This window comes from Chamaea fasciata, unplaced genomic scaffold (genome assembly GCF_029207755.1).
Source record: "Chamaea fasciata isolate MVZ Bird 193981 ecotype frontalis unplaced genomic scaffold, bChaFas1.0.hap1 SCAF_2, whole genome shotgun sequence".
Classification (NCBI taxonomy): domain Eukaryota; kingdom Metazoa; phylum Chordata; class Aves; order Passeriformes; family Sylviidae; genus Chamaea; species Chamaea fasciata.
The window spans coordinates 86,579,640-86,600,527 of NW_027094087.1; the positions used below are offsets into that span (position 1 = coordinate 86,579,640).

The 20,888-nt window shown below is 38.8% G+C and overlaps 1 protein-coding gene across 1 annotated transcript; it reads left to right on the forward strand.

The window, feature by feature from the left end:
* The first annotated feature begins 205 nt into the window (after positions 1-205).
* Positions 206-17,592, forward strand: IL1RL1 (interleukin 1 receptor like 1). The gene is made up of 11 exons (XM_066176622.1): positions 206-304; positions 708-778; positions 2,965-3,163; positions 3,435-3,603; positions 3,684-3,846; positions 6,037-6,105; positions 7,963-8,095; positions 8,188-8,345; positions 12,454-12,597; positions 14,550-14,708; positions 16,571-17,592. The coding sequence occupies exons 2-11, from the start codon at positions 712-714 to the stop codon at positions 16,915-16,917; spliced, it is 1,608 nt and encodes a 535-aa protein (XP_066032719.1). The 5' UTR covers positions 206-304; positions 708-711; the 3' UTR covers positions 16,918-17,592.
* Positions 17,593-20,888: the final 3,296 nt, after the last annotated feature.

Genomic DNA, 20,888 nt, shown 5'->3' on the forward strand with positions numbered 1-20,888 from the left:
TTCAGCCACATCACGAGGTGTGAATCACAGCTGGTGTGTGTTAGTTATACACAAATGAAAACACCAGTGAGATACAAGATCTGCCCTGCTGCTTTAGCTAAGTACAATATTATGCTCCTTAACCTACCTTTCCAGTCCATTTTTTCAGCTTAGCATTGTTTATGACACTTACCTGGTTTTGGTCTTACTGCTAAACACTTACCTAGAGAAGCTGTCACTGAAGATAACTTCCCTTTCAGAAAAAGACAAAACAGTTCTGTGCACCTAAGCAATTGATTGGATAGAACCTTAATTTAAAACCAGGGTATACATTTTCAAACTCAGGATCTGTCTTTTTCTAACTTGAAGTACAGTTTCTCTGCGCTTGACTATGAAGGGAATGCCAATGTATATTTAGATTCCTTTAAAAAAAAGCAAGCAAGTTAAAAGGGGCTTCTGCCTGAGGAGCACCATGATGGAGTAATTCCCTGTCTCCCACTAAACTAAGTCACAACTGTAGTTTCAATGATGATAGAACAAATAACATCACCTCAAAGCTCCAAAACCACTGCTATGTACGCACACATACACACTGTACAGAGCAGCTCACGTGATACGGTTTATCACTGCATGATATGATTTTCTGTTCAATTTTCTGATATACATCAATACAGCATTATTGATGCAGTCAGAGTATATTCTAAGATATCAATGTTTTTCTTCTTTAGAAATATGATGGTGCTTATAGATTTGATCCTCCTATCAGCCTTCCTCTCCGTTTCCATGACATCTGAAACATGTAAGTCACACTTTAAAAATACTTTGTGAAAAGGTTTGTTCTGTAGAAATGCGTGGGCTGTTTCCAAATCGGTGGTTTTCTTTTTAAGCCTAAAATTAGTGATTTCACCTCAAGCCAGAAATCACAACTTAAAATCTAGCTTTTAATGTATATTAAAATGCACCAAACTCTGTCCATTTTCATGACAGCAAGTCTACTTCTGCCACTTGGCACCTCTGCAAGCAGGAAAGGAAAGGGTCTTGAAAGAATTTGAGAATAGCTGCTGCTCCAGGTCCCAGCTGGGCACAAACTCCAAGGGCATGCTTTAATTGCACTGAGCAGTGCCTACGCATATGCACTCTGCTGAATCAGGGGTGTAATTGGGTGCTATCCTTTATAGAAATGCTCTTTAATGTCCTGAATTTGGGGCTGGTAACTGAAAAATGCAGTGTAACAATAATGTTTCCCTGCACAGGGGGGTTGTCCAGGACAGTAAACCATTTCTGATGGGCCAGTTCTACTGACTTAGCTATATAATGCTGACCAGTGACACAGTGTTGCACCGTAGTCATGTACTTCTGTAGTCTAGCTGAGATGCTCATTTATCTGAAAAGTTTTGTAAGATATGATCTCTAGACATTTCTCCGTATTGTCAACTTTACAGTAGGAAAGCTAAGATTCAAGCAAATGATATTTATTAAGATGCCAAATTCTGGCAAAGAATTTGCCAAGATAATTTTCACAGATGTCCTTGAGTTTAGATGCGGCCTTTCTTTTTCAATGTCTTCCCTCTCCATACTATTTTTCCTCAAAGAAATCTGTATTTCCCGTGTGTTTCACCTTTGGCAGGGCAATGCTGCCTTTTCTGATCCCCCTGACATGTCCCAGTGTCTTTGCAAGGCTTGTGGGTGGGAAAACTGTTAAAATGATGGGGTTGGGGTTACTCATACTCATACCCGGCTAATTTAGGAGCCCCAAATTAACAAGTGAGATGACAATTTCAAGGGAGATGGACCACTTCTTTAGAAAGAACCTGAGCAGAAGTATTCAATTATGTAGAGACTGTCACCTCCTGATTTGTACACCTACAAATCTAAAGTCACCACTGCAAAATGTAATTTATGATAGACACTAGCTGTTTGGTTATCTACTCTCATTTTCATGCTCCCTTATCTACTGCAGTTTCTCTGCCAGTCTCAATCTTTGTCCTATCACCATCCTTGCACATACTGCCATCTTTTTCTTCTCAGGATGCAATTTAACTTTCAAATTAATGTTTGTTTCCAGTGGCCTGTACACTATTCAGGTACCTGATCACTTAAATATTTGTCAAAATTGCTTGATTCTAGTTTCTGTGGATCAATTTCAGTATTCAAAGGTAGAAGTATACTAAGTTAAAAAAAGTTTAAAAATTTAGTGTCTTACTCCTAATTTTTCTTATGTGTGACTACATGCAGTTTATTTTTCTAAGCTTCTTATATTTCTCAATTATTTCTGGTATCTTTTCACTTTCCCACCTTCTCATCAGGTTCTTCCTCTCCTATTATCACATTGCTTTCAATTTTTCCCACCCCATTTTCATGAACTTCAGAGAGAAGCTGTTTTTTTTTGTTTTTATTTTATTTTATTTTAGTTTAGTTTCCTAAGAATCTCTTCTACAGACTTCCTTCTGTGATTTCTTTCTTCCAGGAAAAAAAAAATCAATTTCATTTCTCTGTATTAAGAAGGCAGGAAAAAAGCACTCATCTATTGCATAAATAAGTATTCATTATACTGAAGTAAAGAAAGATAACTGCATTAAATCCAGTATTTTCCTTTGTGTTTTAATTTGTGTTTTGAATAAAAACAGCATTTTAGGCAAAGATTTACATAATAAGCTCGTTGTAAGAAATCACTATTTTTCAATTAAGTCCTCTTGTTTATTACTGTGTGTCTGCTTAGAACCTAGGGATTTGTTTGTTTGTTTGTTTATTTGTGCCCTTCACATTAGTTACTGTTTTTGGAAACAAATGTTTCCATAACTCAAGGTAAACAAAATTTTTATTGAAAAACAGTCTAGTGAAAACAAGCTTGCTATGTATCATCGCTGAAAGCTGAAGGAGGGTAGAAGGACGTGACTGGCCTACTGATCCAGGAATGCCAAGTTCTCTGTCTCAGTGGACAAAGGCTTAATTTATGTGAGATTTTTATCTTTTGCTCATTTGCAGTTGATCCTATGGAAGGTGAGGCTTTAGTGATAAAATGTCCCAAGTGGACATTTGTGAAAGTCACCTGGTATCGCATGGATACTCACAGAATAATTCCTGCGGAAGAGGAGGGATCACGAGTGTTTTCCATAGAACGATTTCTTTGGTTTCTGCCAGCTTCTAGGGAGGATTCTGGAAACTACACTTGCGTAACACATCTGTAAGTGCCACATGGAAAGTGGAAGGTGTAAGACTGGCAAGAATATATATTTTGATAATATATTCTTCTAATTATAATTTGTGGAAATTATGACTTTTTTCATATGTTTTCACCCTGCAACTGCTCTTTTTATGGCAGATCATTAAAATCAAGCTGTGACTGAAATACAATAATCATCTGCATGTTTATAGAATGGCACACATTTGTTATAAACATTAATATATTCCATATAAAAATGCAATCACTGACATACCTTATTCCATATTTAAAGTTCAAGTAATCGCACCAAGTCATACAACATGAGCGTTCAAGTGCATTCACACAAGCCAGGAGAATGTTTCCCAAGTCAGATTCGTTACCCAAATGACACTGGAAGAGGAAGAATTGTTTGTCCTACCATTGATAACTATGAGAATGCTACTATTGTCCAGTGGTATAAGGTAAATAAAACCCTGATAGTGCCAGTGTAGGTCAGAAAACTGAAAAGCTCTTTGCAACCAAACACATTTTTCTTTTCCAGGACTGCAAACCTCTTCAGGGACATAGATACTTCAAGCAAGACAAATATATTTATATTGAGAATCCAAGAAGGGAGGATGATGGTTATTATACTTGTCAATTTATTTATACCCATAAAGGAAATGTGTTTAATGTATCAGCAACAAGAATTTTCATAAGTGAGGGTAAGACAGTAATTTTGTAGCTTACTAAGATAAAAAGACTAATGTCAACTTAAAGCAAAGGAAACTCCTTTTGTACATTAAAAAGAAAAAGGGTTTTTGTTGGTTTGTTTTATCATCTTATTTAAGATTTAGATCAGCTTTATTAGATGAATTTTGTGGATGGCCATCCAAATAGAGCAAGATGGGGTGAAGTCAGACCTGGTCTCATTCAGTTTTTTGTTTAAAAGATTCTGATGACTCTGGTTAGATGCTGTGGTTGGTAAAGTTCTCTGGTAGCACATTTCTGAAATGAAGGATCTCCTCAGTGTGATGCCACAATGCTCTGCTTTCTATTTTTTGAGAGCAGCAGAATTTGTGGCTAGTGAGGATTATCTGGCGATTACTAGATCAGTCATGTGTTGATGGCCAAAAACTTAATGCCTCTTGGTCCATCTCAGCCATCTAATACTTATTTGTCGGACTGAAAAAAATTTAAATTTGTCTTTAATGGACAAAATGAACAAGATACATGTAGAAATAGAAAACATATGGATCTCAGTGATTACTATGTCTCTGTGATTTTGAACACAGCCAATATGACTGAGGTGTGTGGACTTTGGGTTGCCTCTAGGATTCAGTCTGTTCGGGGAGGCTTTGTATTTGGATGGTGGTCAGGAAAGGGCACACAGCAATTTGCAGTTTCAGATTGCATCAACTTGCAAAACTTCAAAATGCATCTTCAGTTCTGCAACCAGATCAGTAGAAAAATAGTCAGAGAGACCTTTTCTTGGGGAGTGGTGGAGGGCTTCAGTTTGGCTCGTGTGGTTGTTTTGTTGCTGTTTAGTTTCTTCGTTTGGTTGTTTTTTTAAAAAAAACTAATGTCCATTTGCAGACTGTACATCAGGCCTTTTTGCTCTGGGGAGGCACACAGCTTGTGGGCAGAACACCGACTTGGAGCATGGGAGCCTTGGATGCAGTTTTTGCTGCTGTGCCCAGATCTGAGTAGCAGAGTTCATTCTGATTATTCTGAGCTGAACAGAAGACAGATTTGAGCAGAGACCTAGTTCAGTAGCTGGGAAATGTTGTGCCTTTCCTCCTTTTCTACCTGTTGCTCTACATGATCACGATCATGCTTTACATGATACTTCTCCGCCTAACAATTTTTGTTTGAATGTGCTTCCATCAAAACTTCTCTAACTTTTCTGAAATACTGTTCTTCCTGGGTTACAACAAAAAATTTCTGGGCTTTATTTGGCCCAAAGGCATTCAAATTTACAAAATCCTATGTTACATCCAGGCAGATCTTGAAGTTCATCTAACTTTGTTTTGAAATCCTTGCAGAAAAAAATGATTGCAACATAACGTGAAATCTGGGCTGGGTCTGGCATGTCTGCTGCAGGTTTTGCTAAATTTAGAGTACTTAATGACAACTTGTTTGAGTTTTTTAACAAAATAACTAACTTTTAATCTAACACTTTAAGATTAGAGTGCTGATGAGTGGAGCTGTTCTGTGTTGTTAATATTAGAGAATTATGATATACATGCTGATCTAGAGGACTTTCTGCTTCTGAATGCTGTCAGCTAAGAACTTAGCATGGTCAGATAACTGGGAAGTTACTGGCTCTCTCCTGACTTCTGTTTTATCATATCCAGTCAGTCTGGGAAGCAGGGATTGAAATGAGTTTCTACAGATTTGTTTGGGAAATATGGGTTTCACAGAGGTGCCTTGAAATGGAAAAGCTTTATGAGGACAAGGTGAGAAAGCAATATGTTTGGAGTTCAGATACTGCATAAAACTACATATTAGCTATTTTGTATAATGGATATGAGTAATTTCTCAAATGTCTCTTAAAAAAAACCCCAAACAGCTGAGAAAACACACAAGTCTATAACAGCATTTACCTTTTTCCGCCCACACAGCAGTTAAAACAGTAATTCAAAACCTATTTTTTTTCTCTTTCTATGTAAAAAGGGAAAAAATTAAATAAATGGGGGAAAAATAGTGAAAATATTAACATGTACATACTCCCCAGAAATACTTGGTTGTAGGAATAAAACCAGATGGTCCCAAGAGGTATGTGAAACACTGTTAGTTTGAAATTCTGTTTTGTGATCATAAATATTAATGGTACAAATTGCAAACCTTATCTTACAAAATGCATTTTCACAACTTGCTAATGCATGCTTTATTTTCCTCTTTAATTTCTAAAGTGAAATACTCACCTCTACCACCTCAAATCATATTTCCAAAGAATAAAGATGTAGTAGAAGCAGAGCTTGGTGAGTACAAATTTTAATTTGTTTTTGAATTAACATTTTGTAATGGTCTAGCAAACACAGGTATCTTCAAGAAGATGTGAAGATGGAACTTTCCATCACAGTTTTGCACCATAATATTTACCAGATTTAATTCCCTCCAGGCCCAGGGGTGCGAAGTTAGATCTAACTCATGGGTTATTTAGGCATTAGGTAAAGTTTAAGATTTAAATAACTTCTTCTACTCTTGCTGGGATACACTAAGTTTATTCACAGAGTGAATCGTTACTCTGAAAGGTGACATCTTCCAGTCACTTCAAAGAGGGCTGTGGCTAAATCCCTTGAAACTGCTTGAAGGTACCTCTAAGAGGGAACAATGGACTATTCTTGTGACTAGAGCTACTCCTTGCTACTTTCAGTCCCCATGTGGAGACAGTGCCTGTGTCTCTGTGGAGGAATAAAGGAGAGCAAAGAGCTGGTTGATGGCCCTGAGGCTGAGGAGCACTGCCTGTCTCATGCCCATGTTGGCTGGCAGTGATCAGACCAGTCTGCTTGGAAGATACTGGGAGGGCTGAAGGACAGGACCAAGCAGAGAATTTAGATAGAGTGGTTGGACAGCCCACGATGTAGAGCTTGCTCCTGGCTCCCTTCTGTTCAGGGCTATAGATATTCTCGGGGATTCAGATTAATTCTGAGTAACTTGCACCATTAGGACAAGGTGTTTTTGGTAGGAGTGAGAGTTGTCTGGGGTTTTTCTGTAGTCAGTGGAGAAGGGTGAGGCTCTCCAGCAAGAGACTAAACCCATCTGAAATCTAAATATATAATCCAGGATGCCCGTCTCCCAGTGCAAGTGAGGTGAAGCTGGGCAAGTGGGAGAAGGGATTGTAGCTACCACTCCTGTTTCTGTCCTACAGCAAGACTGCTGTGGTTGCAGACACTGCAGGGGTCCGCAGCCCTCTCTGTGGCACATACTGAGGCTCAGTGACTTGTCAGTTGACTCACATTCACATTCTTTTCTCCTCTTTGCCCCAGCTGTTTTGTTGCTCAGAAGTTAGATGGCCTCTACTCAAGGACGAACTTTCTCTAGTAAGATGGTCGGTGCCTAGTGCTCTGTGGGCTCTGCCTATCACTCTGGAACTGCTTACACAGAGCAAATTCACTTTACATTTAAACCCAGCTGCTGTACTGGTTCTATTGTCTCCTGTTTGCAAAAATGAAGGGATTTCTCTATGCTCCCTAATACCAATGCATGACCTCATAATAAGATCTGATAATCATATCTACGACCTGCTTAGATCCAGACTTACATGGAAACAATTTGACAGCTTGTAATCATACTTTGTTTCAGTGCAATGTTGACCCTTACTTTGGAATAAATGTTTCCTAATGGGAAATATTTAATAAGTAATTTCCTGTTTTAGTTTTGCTTGGACTGGTTTACTTCACTTTTGTCCAACTTGAATAAAATCCAAGATAAGGCTGCACACAAGTCTTATGCAAAATAATACATACTGAAATGTAATGAAGTTATTTCTATGTACATTTGTGTGTCAACCACCATATCCTTTCTATGTTCCTCACTAGCTGATTACATGTGTCAAGCATCACAAGTAAAGGGTACATTGCCTTCATCATAATAAATATAAATAATTCCTTTTGTAACACTTAATGTGTTATTAGATCATTTGTTGAAAAAGTCATTTTACTATTTCTTTTTGTCTCTTCTATGTATCATTTTGTCAGCAGTAGTTCAGAAAAATATATCAAAATTGTTATGGCAAAACTCACAAGTTGTGTGAAGATTTGTAAAAAAAGATGTTATGAGGAAAATAAAATTATGTTTTTCATCAAGGAACGTTTACATCTCTGTATCTTGATTAGGTGCTGCTTTGTCTCTGAAATGTCAGGCTCGCCTAGGGATTAGGAAACAGCCACTGGCTGCTGTCAGATGGGATGTGGATAACATTCCAGTGAAAAGCCTTGTTTTATCAAGATTCCATGAAGAGACTCATTTGTAAGTGCATATAACACAGAATAATCTTTCTTCTATGCAAACTGTGCCTAGCCTTTGAAACCACTGGTACCAACTCTTTCTATTTCTATTAGTTTTGATGGACATGAGCAAGTATACTATGAAGAGACCACTTTGAATATAAGTGAAGTGAAAAAGGAGGATCTGCAGTCAAATTTCACATGTATAGCATTGAACACAATGTACAACACAAGAGTCACGGTGACATTACAACTCAAAGTGCCATCTGAGGGTAGGATTTTTTAATTTTGATTCTTTACACTTTGCACTGGTGAGTTTATTTTATTGTTTGTTTCAGATAGTAAAAAAGTTTCAGTTAATAAGAAGCAAAACCAGCCTGCTTCTTCCCTACATGTTCAAGCCAGTTGTCAAATTCTCGTGGCTGAGTCCTTGGGGCTGGAGAGAGGGGAGGACATTATTCAAAGTATCAGCAAGAGATGAAATATGCAGAGCGTGACTGTATCAGCCCTGTGATAAAACTATTCTGGTTCTAGGATATTTCTCCACTGTGACAAATCAAACTTTTGTTTCAAGTGTAAAAGCGTGGCAGAAAATAGGCAAACTTTAAAAACAAGGGTTTCAGCTGCTGGTTAGCCAGTTTGTTTGCCTTCCCTACTATACTGCATCCACTGTAGTGCCCTTTTTGGACAGAATGTTGTGTGAATCACTTCTTCAAAATCACTCTTTATCTTCTCTGAGTGCCACTGTTCCCTCTGTGCCACACAGAGGTGTGAGTAGCACTTCAAAGGCTTTCCCTTGCTTCGGTTTTAAAATTCCTGTTTCTAGCAGTACCTGAAAGAGAAGGAAAATCCAGGGTGGTAAATGATGAGGACAAGAATAATCCTTAGCTCATACGGGAATATTATTTTTTTAATAGGGATAGCCAGATCCCTGCGCACAGTTGCCAACACCTTGGAATCAGATTCCTATGGCAGAAAATGCTATTTTTTCTGTGGAGGTTCAAGAAGTAGCTGTGATCAATTTTTTCCTTTTTCATCCCTTCAGATATGCTGAACCACCAAGAATCCTGGAATCATAGAATGGTTTGGTTTGGAAGAGACCTTAAAGATCACTTAGCTCCAAACCCCCTGCTAGGGGCAGGGACACCTTTCACTAGATCAGGTTGCTCAGAGCTCCATCCAACCTGGCCTCGAACACTTCCAGCGATGGGGCATCCACAGCTTCTCTGAGTAACCTGTTCCAGTGTCTCAGCACCCTCACAGGAAGGAATCTCTTCCTCATATGTAATCTAAAACTACTCTCTTTTCTTGAGGACTTTGAAAGTAAATGTCAAGACCTTTAACAGGGACTGGTTTTCTATAAGAGAGTGGTGGGAAGAGTAAAATCAAATGTACTGTTGATCACAGGGTGTGCACAGACCCATGTCCTGCTGTATTCTCGACTGCTCCTGACTTTCTACAAGATCATGGCTTCAGAGCCCAGACAAATTTTCTTGCTGTAGCCTAGACTAGAAGGGATATAGTTGAATTGTAACAGCAGAATGGCACCCAGCAGGAAGATGACAGGAGATGTTTCGGTTGAATAGGGGAGTTTGAGTGCACATCACTCAGGAAGCTGGAAGCACACCAGCTCTGCACTGAGGTACCTGGGTGTGGGAGTGTGCTTGCAATGAGAGGGAAGGAAACTGAGTAACAGTTTCTGCTCACTAGTTAATCAATACAAGTCCCTTGTTGGCCCTATATTACAGACTAGATGAAGGAGAGCATATAGCATATTCTGTATTCATCCCATGAATCACCGAATCTAATTCCTGTTATAGAAAAATCTTATTATGTTTTTTTATTCATAGGTCTTCAGTAAATGCTCAGGAAAGCTCTTGACTGCGACCTTGCTTTCACCGCTGCCTTTTTTGTATGAATATCTGTGACCTTGTCCTTGTTGCCGCTGTTGACAACCTGTCTGCTTGTGCTCCTCAGCACTGTTGGTGTCAGCAATGCTATGTCCAGAAATGGCTGTGCTCTGCTTTAGTTTTCTTCTCTCAGTCCCCACACAGCTCAGCAATATTTATGCTAAAGCAATGTCCCTTGTTTCTCAGAATAATGTAAATGCCAGGATTCGCTTGTGCCTCTCATCTTGTAAATGTGTAAGAAAGACGTGCACACTCCTTTTCTTTGTGTTTTGTGTGTTTGTATTTAATAGGAAAAAAAAATTCTAAATGTATTTCTCCTCAGTGTTTCCCACAGCACAACTTATGTCTGCTAGCTACTATCCTGTAAATGTTTTTTTCACACAGTCATTCAAAGCAGACATAAAGTTCAGCCCAAAGCATCAGCTCTGTTCTTAGTCAAAGATGTTTAAAGCTAACTTTTTGGCTCCTATTTTGAAGACTTGATGTGGACAGGAACTCTAGACCCAGATCTCTGCCTTCACTGTCTGGAAGTGCATCCACCTTGGAAGCCAGAGAAAATAGAAAAAACTGCTGCTCTTCTGGAGTTTGTCTGGAACTCCTTCAAAAGTTTCTTTCTGACATGTTTTCTCTGGCCTTTCCAGTATTAGTCCTTGTGAGATGATAGTTCTTTATTTCCATTGCCCTTGAATATAAATAGAAGATGGTTTACTCATGAATTCAGCTGCCAAGTGATGCAGTGAGGTCAAATGGAACAACAGGATCTGTTCAGCCCTGTTCGGGGGCTTGTGGCACTTGCCTCCATTGTGCTGAATGTTTGCTAGCGAATTAAATTAGTGAACATTCATTAGTTTATTCCAGAGAAAGGAATGAAAGGCTAAACCAGCATTCCTGGGAATTTAACCTGCTCTTCCAGGAAGACACCTCTGTGGGGCTCTTGTCTGATACGTTACAAACTACATGGGCACATTGCTTCTTTTCCAGCCTTGGTCTAATCAGTGCAAATCCAAATATAAAAAGCATTTTTTAGGTTCATAATTGCAAAAGTTGACGTTGGAACCTGTTTCTTCTCTAGATGTTAATGCAACACACCAGTAATTGTAATGTTATGATGAGCACACTGTCAGCAAATGCATCAGTAAGAAACAACATCGCCCTCTGAAGGTCAGCTCCTCCAGGGAGTGAAAGGGGTTTCCTTACTTTGTGTGGGTGTGTGTATTAATCAGGAAAATGGATCAAATAATAAAATTTGAAGGGGTCAACAAGGATGAAATTCCCTCATAGGCATCATGTGACACTGTTAAAAATATGGCCAAACTTTAGAAGAAACTGGTTGTTTTCTTGCCCAGTCTAATTGGAAGGTGTTTCCTCCTGGTCTAGCTCTGGTGAGATAAGCTTCATCACAAGTCTAATATTTCTTTTTCCCTTTAAATGCTGAAGAAAGAAATGTAAGGAGTGTGAAAATCTTGTTAATTTATCTCACATCCTACCAGAGGAAAGGGAAAATGTATTTGTAAACTCTCCATTTATATACCTTTACAGCAGAATTTCTCAGGCATGCTTTCCACTAGACCAAATCTCTCAGCATCCCATCCAAGCTATTCTGGAACATTTCCAGGGATGGGGCACCCACAGTTTTGCTGGGCAATCTGTTTTACCACTCTCAGTGTAAAAAATGTCTTCCATATATCTAGACTTAATCTATCCTTGATAAGTCTTCATCTCTGAGGTAAAGACGGAAAGATTCTAGAGCTCTTCCACAAGGGAAACTGGAACTAAAGTGGGTGGCTCCTTCCTATCCCAGTTTTTCTTACTCACCATTGCTATTACATGCTCCTTGACCCTCTTGAAAGGAAAAGGCAGGAGAGAACATCATCTGACTAAGCATAAGCATAATCATAGTTTATTTTTGTGACCGGGACATGTTCTGTCTTCCTGCTTGTCTAATGCTTATCTTAGTTCTTATCTTGCAGATTTCGTTACTTGCACATGGTCTTTGTACCCTATTTGTGCAATCATACCAGAAGCCTCCACTTGTCCTTTTGTGTATTTTCATCCTTAGGCTTATATGCCTCAAAAATTGGTCGTGTTATTACCAGCTTTTAAAAGTTACAAAATACTTAAACATCATTGCCAACTGTGGTTTTTAGCATAAGTAGGTCTGGACTCAACAAAGTGAATATTTATTATATACTGCACAATATGCTTCTAGTTCAGGAGTCGATGTGTTGGCTATGCCAGCTAGGGAAGAAAAAAGCTTTGTCATCTCTGTTTTGAACTCCTGAGAGCTTTAACAGAAGTAAGGATATGAGCCTAAAGCTTCAGCACACAAGTTAACTTCTTTGTGGCCAACAATGTATTCCTCTTTGCAAAGGTTCTTCCTAATGTCCTCCTGTCCCCCTGATACGAGGCTAAAGCTTCAGCACACAGGTAAACTTCTCTGTGGCTAACAGTATATTCTTCTACTTTCCAGAAGTTCTTCCTAATGTCCTCCTGATCACAGGATCTCTAGTTCTGCTGGGTGCAATAGCAATCTCAGTTATCCTTTACCAGTCTTTCCGAGTTGATATCGTCCTGTTGTACCGGGAGATATTCCAGCCCTACTCAGTCAAGGATGGTAAGTAAGATTTGAGAAAGAAAGTTTTAAAAAAGAAAATTGACAAATCATAGGGAAAGTAATTTATTTCATAGTTGCTAAACTCATGACACCTGAACCTGATTCTTCTCTTTCTTACACCTTTAGTAAAGAGAAGTCATACATAGCTCTGCAAGTGCTTTACACTCCCTTGTTTCCTGGGTTTTGTAGCACTGAATTACATAAAAGAGAGATTCAGTCCTGGTTTTGTAGCTTTTTTATGAAAGTATTTGCCATAAAATACTGAAGGATGTTGAAAATCTGATTTACAGTGCTATTAACTGTACTTGTTATGTGCTCTCTAATGCAAAGGAACAAACCTGATGGCTAACGTGTTAAAAGCATATGTTAGAGCAACACAGTTTTTGTAGGCCAAAAAGACAGATACCAATAGTGCGGAAGACATTTCTGGAGGAATACATCCCATCTAACTTTATTGGTTGCTTTCAACACAAGATTCAGACATCTACATTTAGTTGCATGAAATGAAAGTGCACACATGCAAGTTTCCAACTTAGACTTGAAACCTGGAGATCTATGGCTGGATCCAGGTGTCTAATCTTAAGCAGTTGGTGCTGTTAAGCCTTAGGGCTTAAGTGAGACCTGAACCCCTCTGCAGGGGGCAGCAGAAGAGCTGGTGGTGCCTAATGACATGATGAGATATTTTTAAGAGACCAAATCCAGCTAACTGGACAATTTTTAAATCTGAAGCTGACTCTTGGTAGATCTCTACAGCTAATCTAGTTACTTATCTTCTCATTAAAAAGGAAAGAAGTATGCTTTTTTAGGACAGTTTCCATGTAGGTATATTTTATGATGAAATTAATCAGGCTCTGGAAATGGACATTTCATTATTATTACAGAATCACAAAATCACAGATTCAGAGAATCAGTGAGGACCTCTGCAATCACTGAGTCCAACCTACGACCAAACACCACCATGTCAGCTAGACCATGACATTCAGTGCCCTTTCCAGCCTTTCCTTAAACACTTCCAGGGATGGTGAGTGCAATACCACCCTGGGCAGCCCATTCCAATGCCCAATCATCTTTTCTACAAAGAAATTCTTCCTAGTGTTCAACCTACACCTCCCCATGTCCAATTTAGCACTGTATCCTCTTGTCCTGTCACTGGTTGCCTGGGAGAAGAGGCTGACCCCCAGAAGACTGCAACCTCCTTTTGGGTCATTATGGAGAGCAATAGGATCAATCCTGAGTTTTCTCTTCTCCAGACTAGATAACCCCAGATCCCTCAACTGCTTCTCATGCAATCTATTGTTGGAAAGGTATGAGCAGGAACCTCAGCAACAAAAGAAAGAATATGGCCATTTCCACCAAAAAGAAAGAAACACTTGGGATTAGAATAAAAATGCTCTAATAGAAAACTGAATTTAGAGAAATGAAGCAAGGAATGAAATAAATACTTGACTTTGTACTTGGTTCTTATTGTAAGACAGTTTCCTAAGAAATGGGATTTTCACTCAGGAGTGTGATATGTTGTGGGAATGATGAATAAAATCTTCAAGATGAAAGAATTTAAATGGAATATCTTGTGCTGAGAGACAAAAACTGTTAACAGTGAATTGTATCACTGAAATAACAAATTATGAACTTCATTGCTATATCATGCTAATATGCATTGATCAATTGAAATCTTACTCCATATACTTTGGAATACAGCCTTCACAATACAAAGGCCAGATTCTCTAAAGCTATGAATACACAGGATAAAACAATTGAGCATGATTAACACCAAATATGCACAGTCTTCAGTTTCCAGAAGCGCACTAGATGATATACATTATTCAGATTGGCCAGAATTTCTTCTTAGATCTATTTCTGTGACTGATGTTTTTATTTCTCTCCTACCTTTTGCAATAGACAGCTCTAATTCATGTTAACACAATACTCCTTCCTCTTGTTTTGCCTTATAGATGGGAAGATATATGATGCGTATGTTATCTACCCCAAAAACCACACCAGTGAAGCTAGTTTTGTGGAATATTTTGTTTACCAAATCATGCCAGATATTCTAGAAAATAAATGTGGATATAAATTGTGTATTTATGGGAGAGATATATATCCTGGAGAAGGTAAGTTTCAGATCTGATAATGCACTGAATTACTTGTCAAGCTTGAGCAAATTGTGATTCTAGTCCCTTTTAGGTGTATGGGAAGTCACTCTACATTCCTGACCTCGAAGCTCATTCCCTCAGCAGCCATCTGTCTGCTTTTTCAGGCCAGGTCACAAGGGCACCCTGTGCTTTTCAGAGTACTAGGAAAAGCAAGCTACAAGGAAGGGGCACAGACTTCTTATCATCTTGGAACGCACAGGAAACATAACCCTGAGTGTGACCCTTTTGAACATACACTTGCTCTTTGGAAAGTCTAACTCTGCCAAGCCATTATCTGGGCAAAGCCACAACCAAACCATGTGTGAGCTGGCTTGGCTGACCACAAGACAGGGAAGAGGAGAAACCCACAAACTCAGCTGAGGAAACACCTTTGGTGTTACCACTCAGGATTTTTCAGCCTTTTATGGGAGTGTTAGAGTCACAAGAAGTCCAGCTTCTTTTCACTGATATGATCTATTTTTCCTTCACACAATTCCCAGCGTTAGTTCAGGAGAGAATTGGTATGCTTTATTCCTGCTTTCTTGTCTTTCAGGATGAAATCATGTTAATTAATCTGTGCTAATTTCCATATAGGCACCCTCCACGCTATTGCGTATGATTGCTGCTGCCTAGGTGCTATCTGCCCTCCTCCAGAGCTGACTTGTCTGTCTATCTTGTGCTCTGGTTCTTCTGTAGACCGGATCTTCTCTCTCTGTCAGTGAGCATGCATGAAGCCTAAACTGATGCATTGTCTGTTTCACATTTCTGAAATCATCTGCACTGGGCCAGGTGTCATTCATCTGCCCTGAGGCTGAGATCTTTGATGTCCTTCTCTTCTGGAAAGTTATGAAAGGGCTGCCTGGCCTTGGAAAAAACAAAGGTAAAGAACAGCTGCAAAAGTTGTTGATCCAGACCATTCGCAGATCCAGCACAAGGAGCTACAGTAGCTCACAAAACTGTCAATGGCAAAAACTTACACCACTTGCAGTGGTCTGGCAGCCCCCAGCAAAAAAAAAAGAGGGTACATATGGAGCTGGCTGATGCATCTGCTAATCATCTGGTTTGTTAAATAATTGGTGGGTTGAATTTCCTCAGCTGGGCTCCCACTTCCTTTCTTTTGGCCCAGCATCAAAGTGACAGTAGCATTGATCAGCTCTCCCTAACATGGCAGTGGGAAATTCAAACACCTTCAGTTTGTGCTGACACACAGATGCCCTGAAAAATCTTGATCTACCCCTGCAGGGTGAAGGCCAACAATGCACAGATTAGCGTATAAATTAGCACAAAATAACTCAGGACAATTAATTGTAATTAACTCTAACCCCACCTGGAAATCAGACTCCTAGAAGCAAGTAATCCGAAAGTCTCCTAATGACTAGTTTTCATGGGTAAGTATTGCACGATCATCTCTAAGGCATTAAATTTGGTACAACACAATTCCTTACATGGAGACTGTTGATCAAACACAATTTTGACACAGTCAGATCTCCTGAATTTGACTCTAGGTCACTGGACTAGAAATTCCTATCAATACTTAAAAGCAGTGAAAATATTAATGTTTCAACCAAAAAAAAATAAAAATTTGAAATGAAAGCTTTGTGGTTTGGGTTTTTTGCTTTACTCTCCCCCTTCCCCATCCCGTTTGGTTGTTGGTTGTTGGTTTTTTTGTCTTTTTGAGGGGTTTAGCGATAAAGTCTTTTTCTAATAAATAAACAACCTGTATCAGACTGAAGTAAGATAGAAATTATGTCTTGTTTCAAAGCAATGAAAATGGAGTTTCCATCCTCAAAAGAATTTTAAAAGAACTACCAGTGTCTCATCATTTCCTTGTACATTGCTAGATGCAGCCAGTGCAACTGAGAAGAGGATGCAGAAGAGCAGACGGTTGATCATCCTGCTAACACACCAGCTGATTAATTCTAAAGAAGATGCTTATGATCAACACATTGCTTTATATAGCGCTCTCATTCAAAATGACACAAAGGTGATCCTTCTGGAAATGGACAAAATTGGGACTTATGGGAAGCTTCAGGAATCTCTTAGGTTTATTATTAAGCAGCAAGGTACCATCAAATGGAAAGAGGAGCACACGGTGCACCCGCAGTCACCCAACTCTAAGTTCTGGAAACAGGTGAGGTACCATATGCCACTGACATGCTGGCCCTCGCACTCGGCTAACACCAGGTGAACACTCTTGGAAAACAGTGCTGCACTATCAGGATGGACTACAAGCCCACAGCTGTTTTTCCTTTCAGAAGGTACGTGACTCTACAGTCTGGAAGTCTGGTTGTGTTTTTTGAACTTTTTTCAGTCCTTCAATTGAGTAACGATGGGGTAAATTGATGGAAGAGGTCTAGGAAATTGAGGGAACATTTTATAGGTATGAGAGTTCTGTAAAGAAATAATTCTGGATTGTGTGGAGAATTCTGCATGTCACAGAAAACCAAATGTACCTATACTCTTTCTATACATAGTATAGAATATATATATATGTATATATACATATTCTATATATTCTATATATATTATACATATATATAACAGAAAGTTATGATTGTGAGTAACTGAATGCCTTGCAGGTTTACTTCATCTTTCTAATGCAGTTGATAAAATATAAATGCCTACTCTATTGTTTGACTAGAAAGCATAATGTGTGTTTTGCAACTAGAATGCATAATGTTATGCTTTTGTTAACTTTTATTCCTGACAATTATTCTTTTTTGATTCAATAATGATACTCAGAAGACATTTTATTTTTCCTTAGTATGGATGCCTCACTAAAGGGTCTTTTGAGACTGATGTGAATACTGCAGTAAAAAAATAAAGCAGTGTTAAGGGAAATAAATGCACTGATATGTCTATATATCTGTATGTCGATATCTATATCTATAAATATAATATGCATTGTTACAGGAAATAAATGCACTGAAATATACATATATATTACATGCATTGTTAAGGGAAACAAATGCACTGATATATAAAAAGGTATTTTATATGCACTTTAAAATATTTTATGTATCTATTAAAATGAATCTCATACAAAAGGGAAATTTTAAATCTTTCAGGTACAATAATCATGCTGTTACTGTAATTATTATCTCCAGATAGAAATAACATATTAAAATTTAGGATTTTTTTTTGATACACTGACACCATTCCTTTAAGCTGCTGAAAAAATAGACTGCTTTTTTGTAACAGGAATTATCCACATTTTCCCACACTTGGGCCTCATGTGTAGTTATACTTTCTAATAGTAAATAACCTTCGATAGAAAGGTCAGAGCCAAATCTCCTTCTAGTTCAGGGGAACAGGAACAAGATGTATTCTAGTACAGGTATCCCTGCAAACTTTAATCTTTTTAGATTTTCAAACCCAGGAAATTCTTACTGTTAGAGAAGGCTTAGTTTTCAGCTTTAGACTTGCTACAGAATGGACTTAAAAAGTGGAAATTAGATGCAGAACACTTATTGTTTCCAAGTCCAGGATTACAAACAGGCAAGTTATTTCCTTTTACTCTAAGTTTTTATTGAATGTGGATCTTCAGACTTATAGATAGCTATTTGGAGTAGAAAAAAATGTGCATAAAATATATGTATAGATATTTTTCAGCATTTTTCAGCAAAAGATCTATAGCAAACTAGACAGTTTTTCACTAATGAGTTGTATTTTCAAGTGTTCATTCACTCATTACTCACTTCACCACAACTGTAAAGCATCAAAAGTTGCATTTTGTTATTACCTCATTAGATTGTGTGCAGAGAGCATGCTAACTCTAAGGCGTATGTAAAAGCAGGAAAGCCTGTTGCTATAAACTATGAAGGTTTTTCACATAAGCTACTGAGCAAGACATAATATTCACTTCCAAGATAATCACAGGGTAAGTTTCTAGTACAGTTTGAGTTCTGGGCTTGTAATGAATAAGAAAGGATGATAAGCAAATATTGGAAATGAAAAATCTGGGATGACTTTTGAAGCTGGAGAGCAATGAGGAGAAGGTACAATGAGAAAGTGCACAAGATCAGCAATGATGCAAATTACTTTGAAATATGCTGATGTGTCATTGACTTCTTAGACAGGCATGTAGTTATTGTGGTGAAAAACAAACTCACTACATGGCTCTTGTGAAGATGCTACTTTTTTTCAAGTTTCATAGTCAACCCAGAAAAAAAAAAAAAAAAGGAAAATAATTCTTATTGTGGCTTGCCAGCAGTGAACAAAATGGCCTTGACAGAAAGAAAAGGGGCGAATTCAGAGAATGGCAAAGAGCATTTGCAGTAGCAGGGGGTGAATATGTGACCATAATAATGACTAAAAAAATGCTGCAGTTGTCACAGGTTTTTTGTTATTCCTTAGTGTTTAGTAAAGAAATATGAGATATGCATTAAAATGGATATCTTCTACAGGTGTCATCATATTTGTAATGTTAGAGAGAAAGCACAAAAAGAACTGTGGAATACTTTTACAGCACCATTAAAATATCAGCACCACTGACGCCACATCAGGAGTCCTGCGTTCAGTTCTGGGTTCCTCAGCAGGAGAGAGATGTGGGCATTCTGAAGTGAGTGCAGCAAAGGGCCATGAGGTTGTTGGAAGGACTGGAGCATCTTTCGTATGAAGAGAAGCAGAGAGAGCTGAGAGACTCTTTAGCCTGGTGAAGTCCCTCATCTGAAGGGAGGGTACAAAGAAGAAGGAGTCAGACTCGACTCAGTGATGCCCGGTGACAGGATCAGAAGCAATGGGTGACAATCTAAAAACAGGAGGTTCCCTCTGAACATCAGAAAGGGTTTTTTTTTTTTATGGTGAGGGTGACCCTGCACTGGCACAGGTTGCCCAGGGAAGTTGTGAGTCTCCAGCCTTGGAGATAGTAAAAAACCTCCAGGGCTTGATTCTGGCCAATCTTGAGCAGGGAGCTGACAAGATAACTTCCAGAGGCGTCTTCCATCCTCAATCAATTAACGATATGCAACTTACAGACAGCCTAGATTTCCAAAATCTTTTTTAAAATTAAAACTGGCTTTTTTTACACTAAGAAGTCTGCCTTCATGGAATAACAGAATGACAGTCTGCCCTGCCACCCCCTCAAGAAAGGTGCTCTTTCAACATAGAAATAAGTAAACATAGAAATAACAACAGGAATAAGCATAGAAAGCTTATAGAAGATTCCCTTTTGATGCTTTAAGCTTAAAATTAACAGCACCAAGGCAATTTTGTTGCTAAATCATATTGTCCACAACGGGTTTTAACAAAAAGTTCTTTAGTTTCTGCCCTGTGCTTCTGTGGCTTTGGCACCTCAAGGGACTCTGGAGAGCAGATTTGCTTTCACTTCTTAATAGAGCAGAGTCATCTCGCCCTCTCGTGGGTGAACAGGCACTCAGAGATTCTGACCAGCTAGAAATCCTGTGGGGTTGTGATTTGATGTTCCTACAGCTCACATGTTGTGAAGCCCATGAACCTGACCACTGAAAGGAAGTTTTTAGAGGTTTTCGGGAGTTTTCGTAGCAAGATATTATTTGTACTATATGCAACATTAAAATCTTACAGCATTGGACAAAGCCTGTTTGGAAGATGATGTGTAAAACTGATTTTATATTAAACTGAATGTACCTTACTCTTTCAAGGGTTGAAAAACTACAGCTGTTGTTTTAGACACAAATCATGCTTATCTAGCTGTGTGTTGGGCAGCGGGAGGACACTGGATGCTGCATATCTTGTAATGAGCAAGGTCCTTAACACAATCACTGCTAGACAGACAAATCCACCAAAGTGATCAGAAAAGCAATGGGACCAAAGTCCCTGTGGGACTAACACATTGTGACTAGCATACAAACCTCAACTTGCAGCTAATCACTAGAGGCATCCCCCAGAGAGTGATACCGGTACCAGGAATGTTTAGCATCCTTATGGATGACCTTGACAATGGGACAGACTGCACAACCAATGAATTTTCAGACAGAAAATCAAACTGGGGAGGGATGGTCGACCCACTGGAGCACAGGGCTGCTGTTTTGGACAGCAACAGGCTGAAGAAATGGACTGATGGGAAACCCACAAAGTTCAGTCCAAGGCATGTGCAAAATGCTGTATCTGAGATGGAATAAACCCATTCAGCAACGCAGCCTGGAGGTCAACCTAATACAAAATAGCTCTGCAGAAATA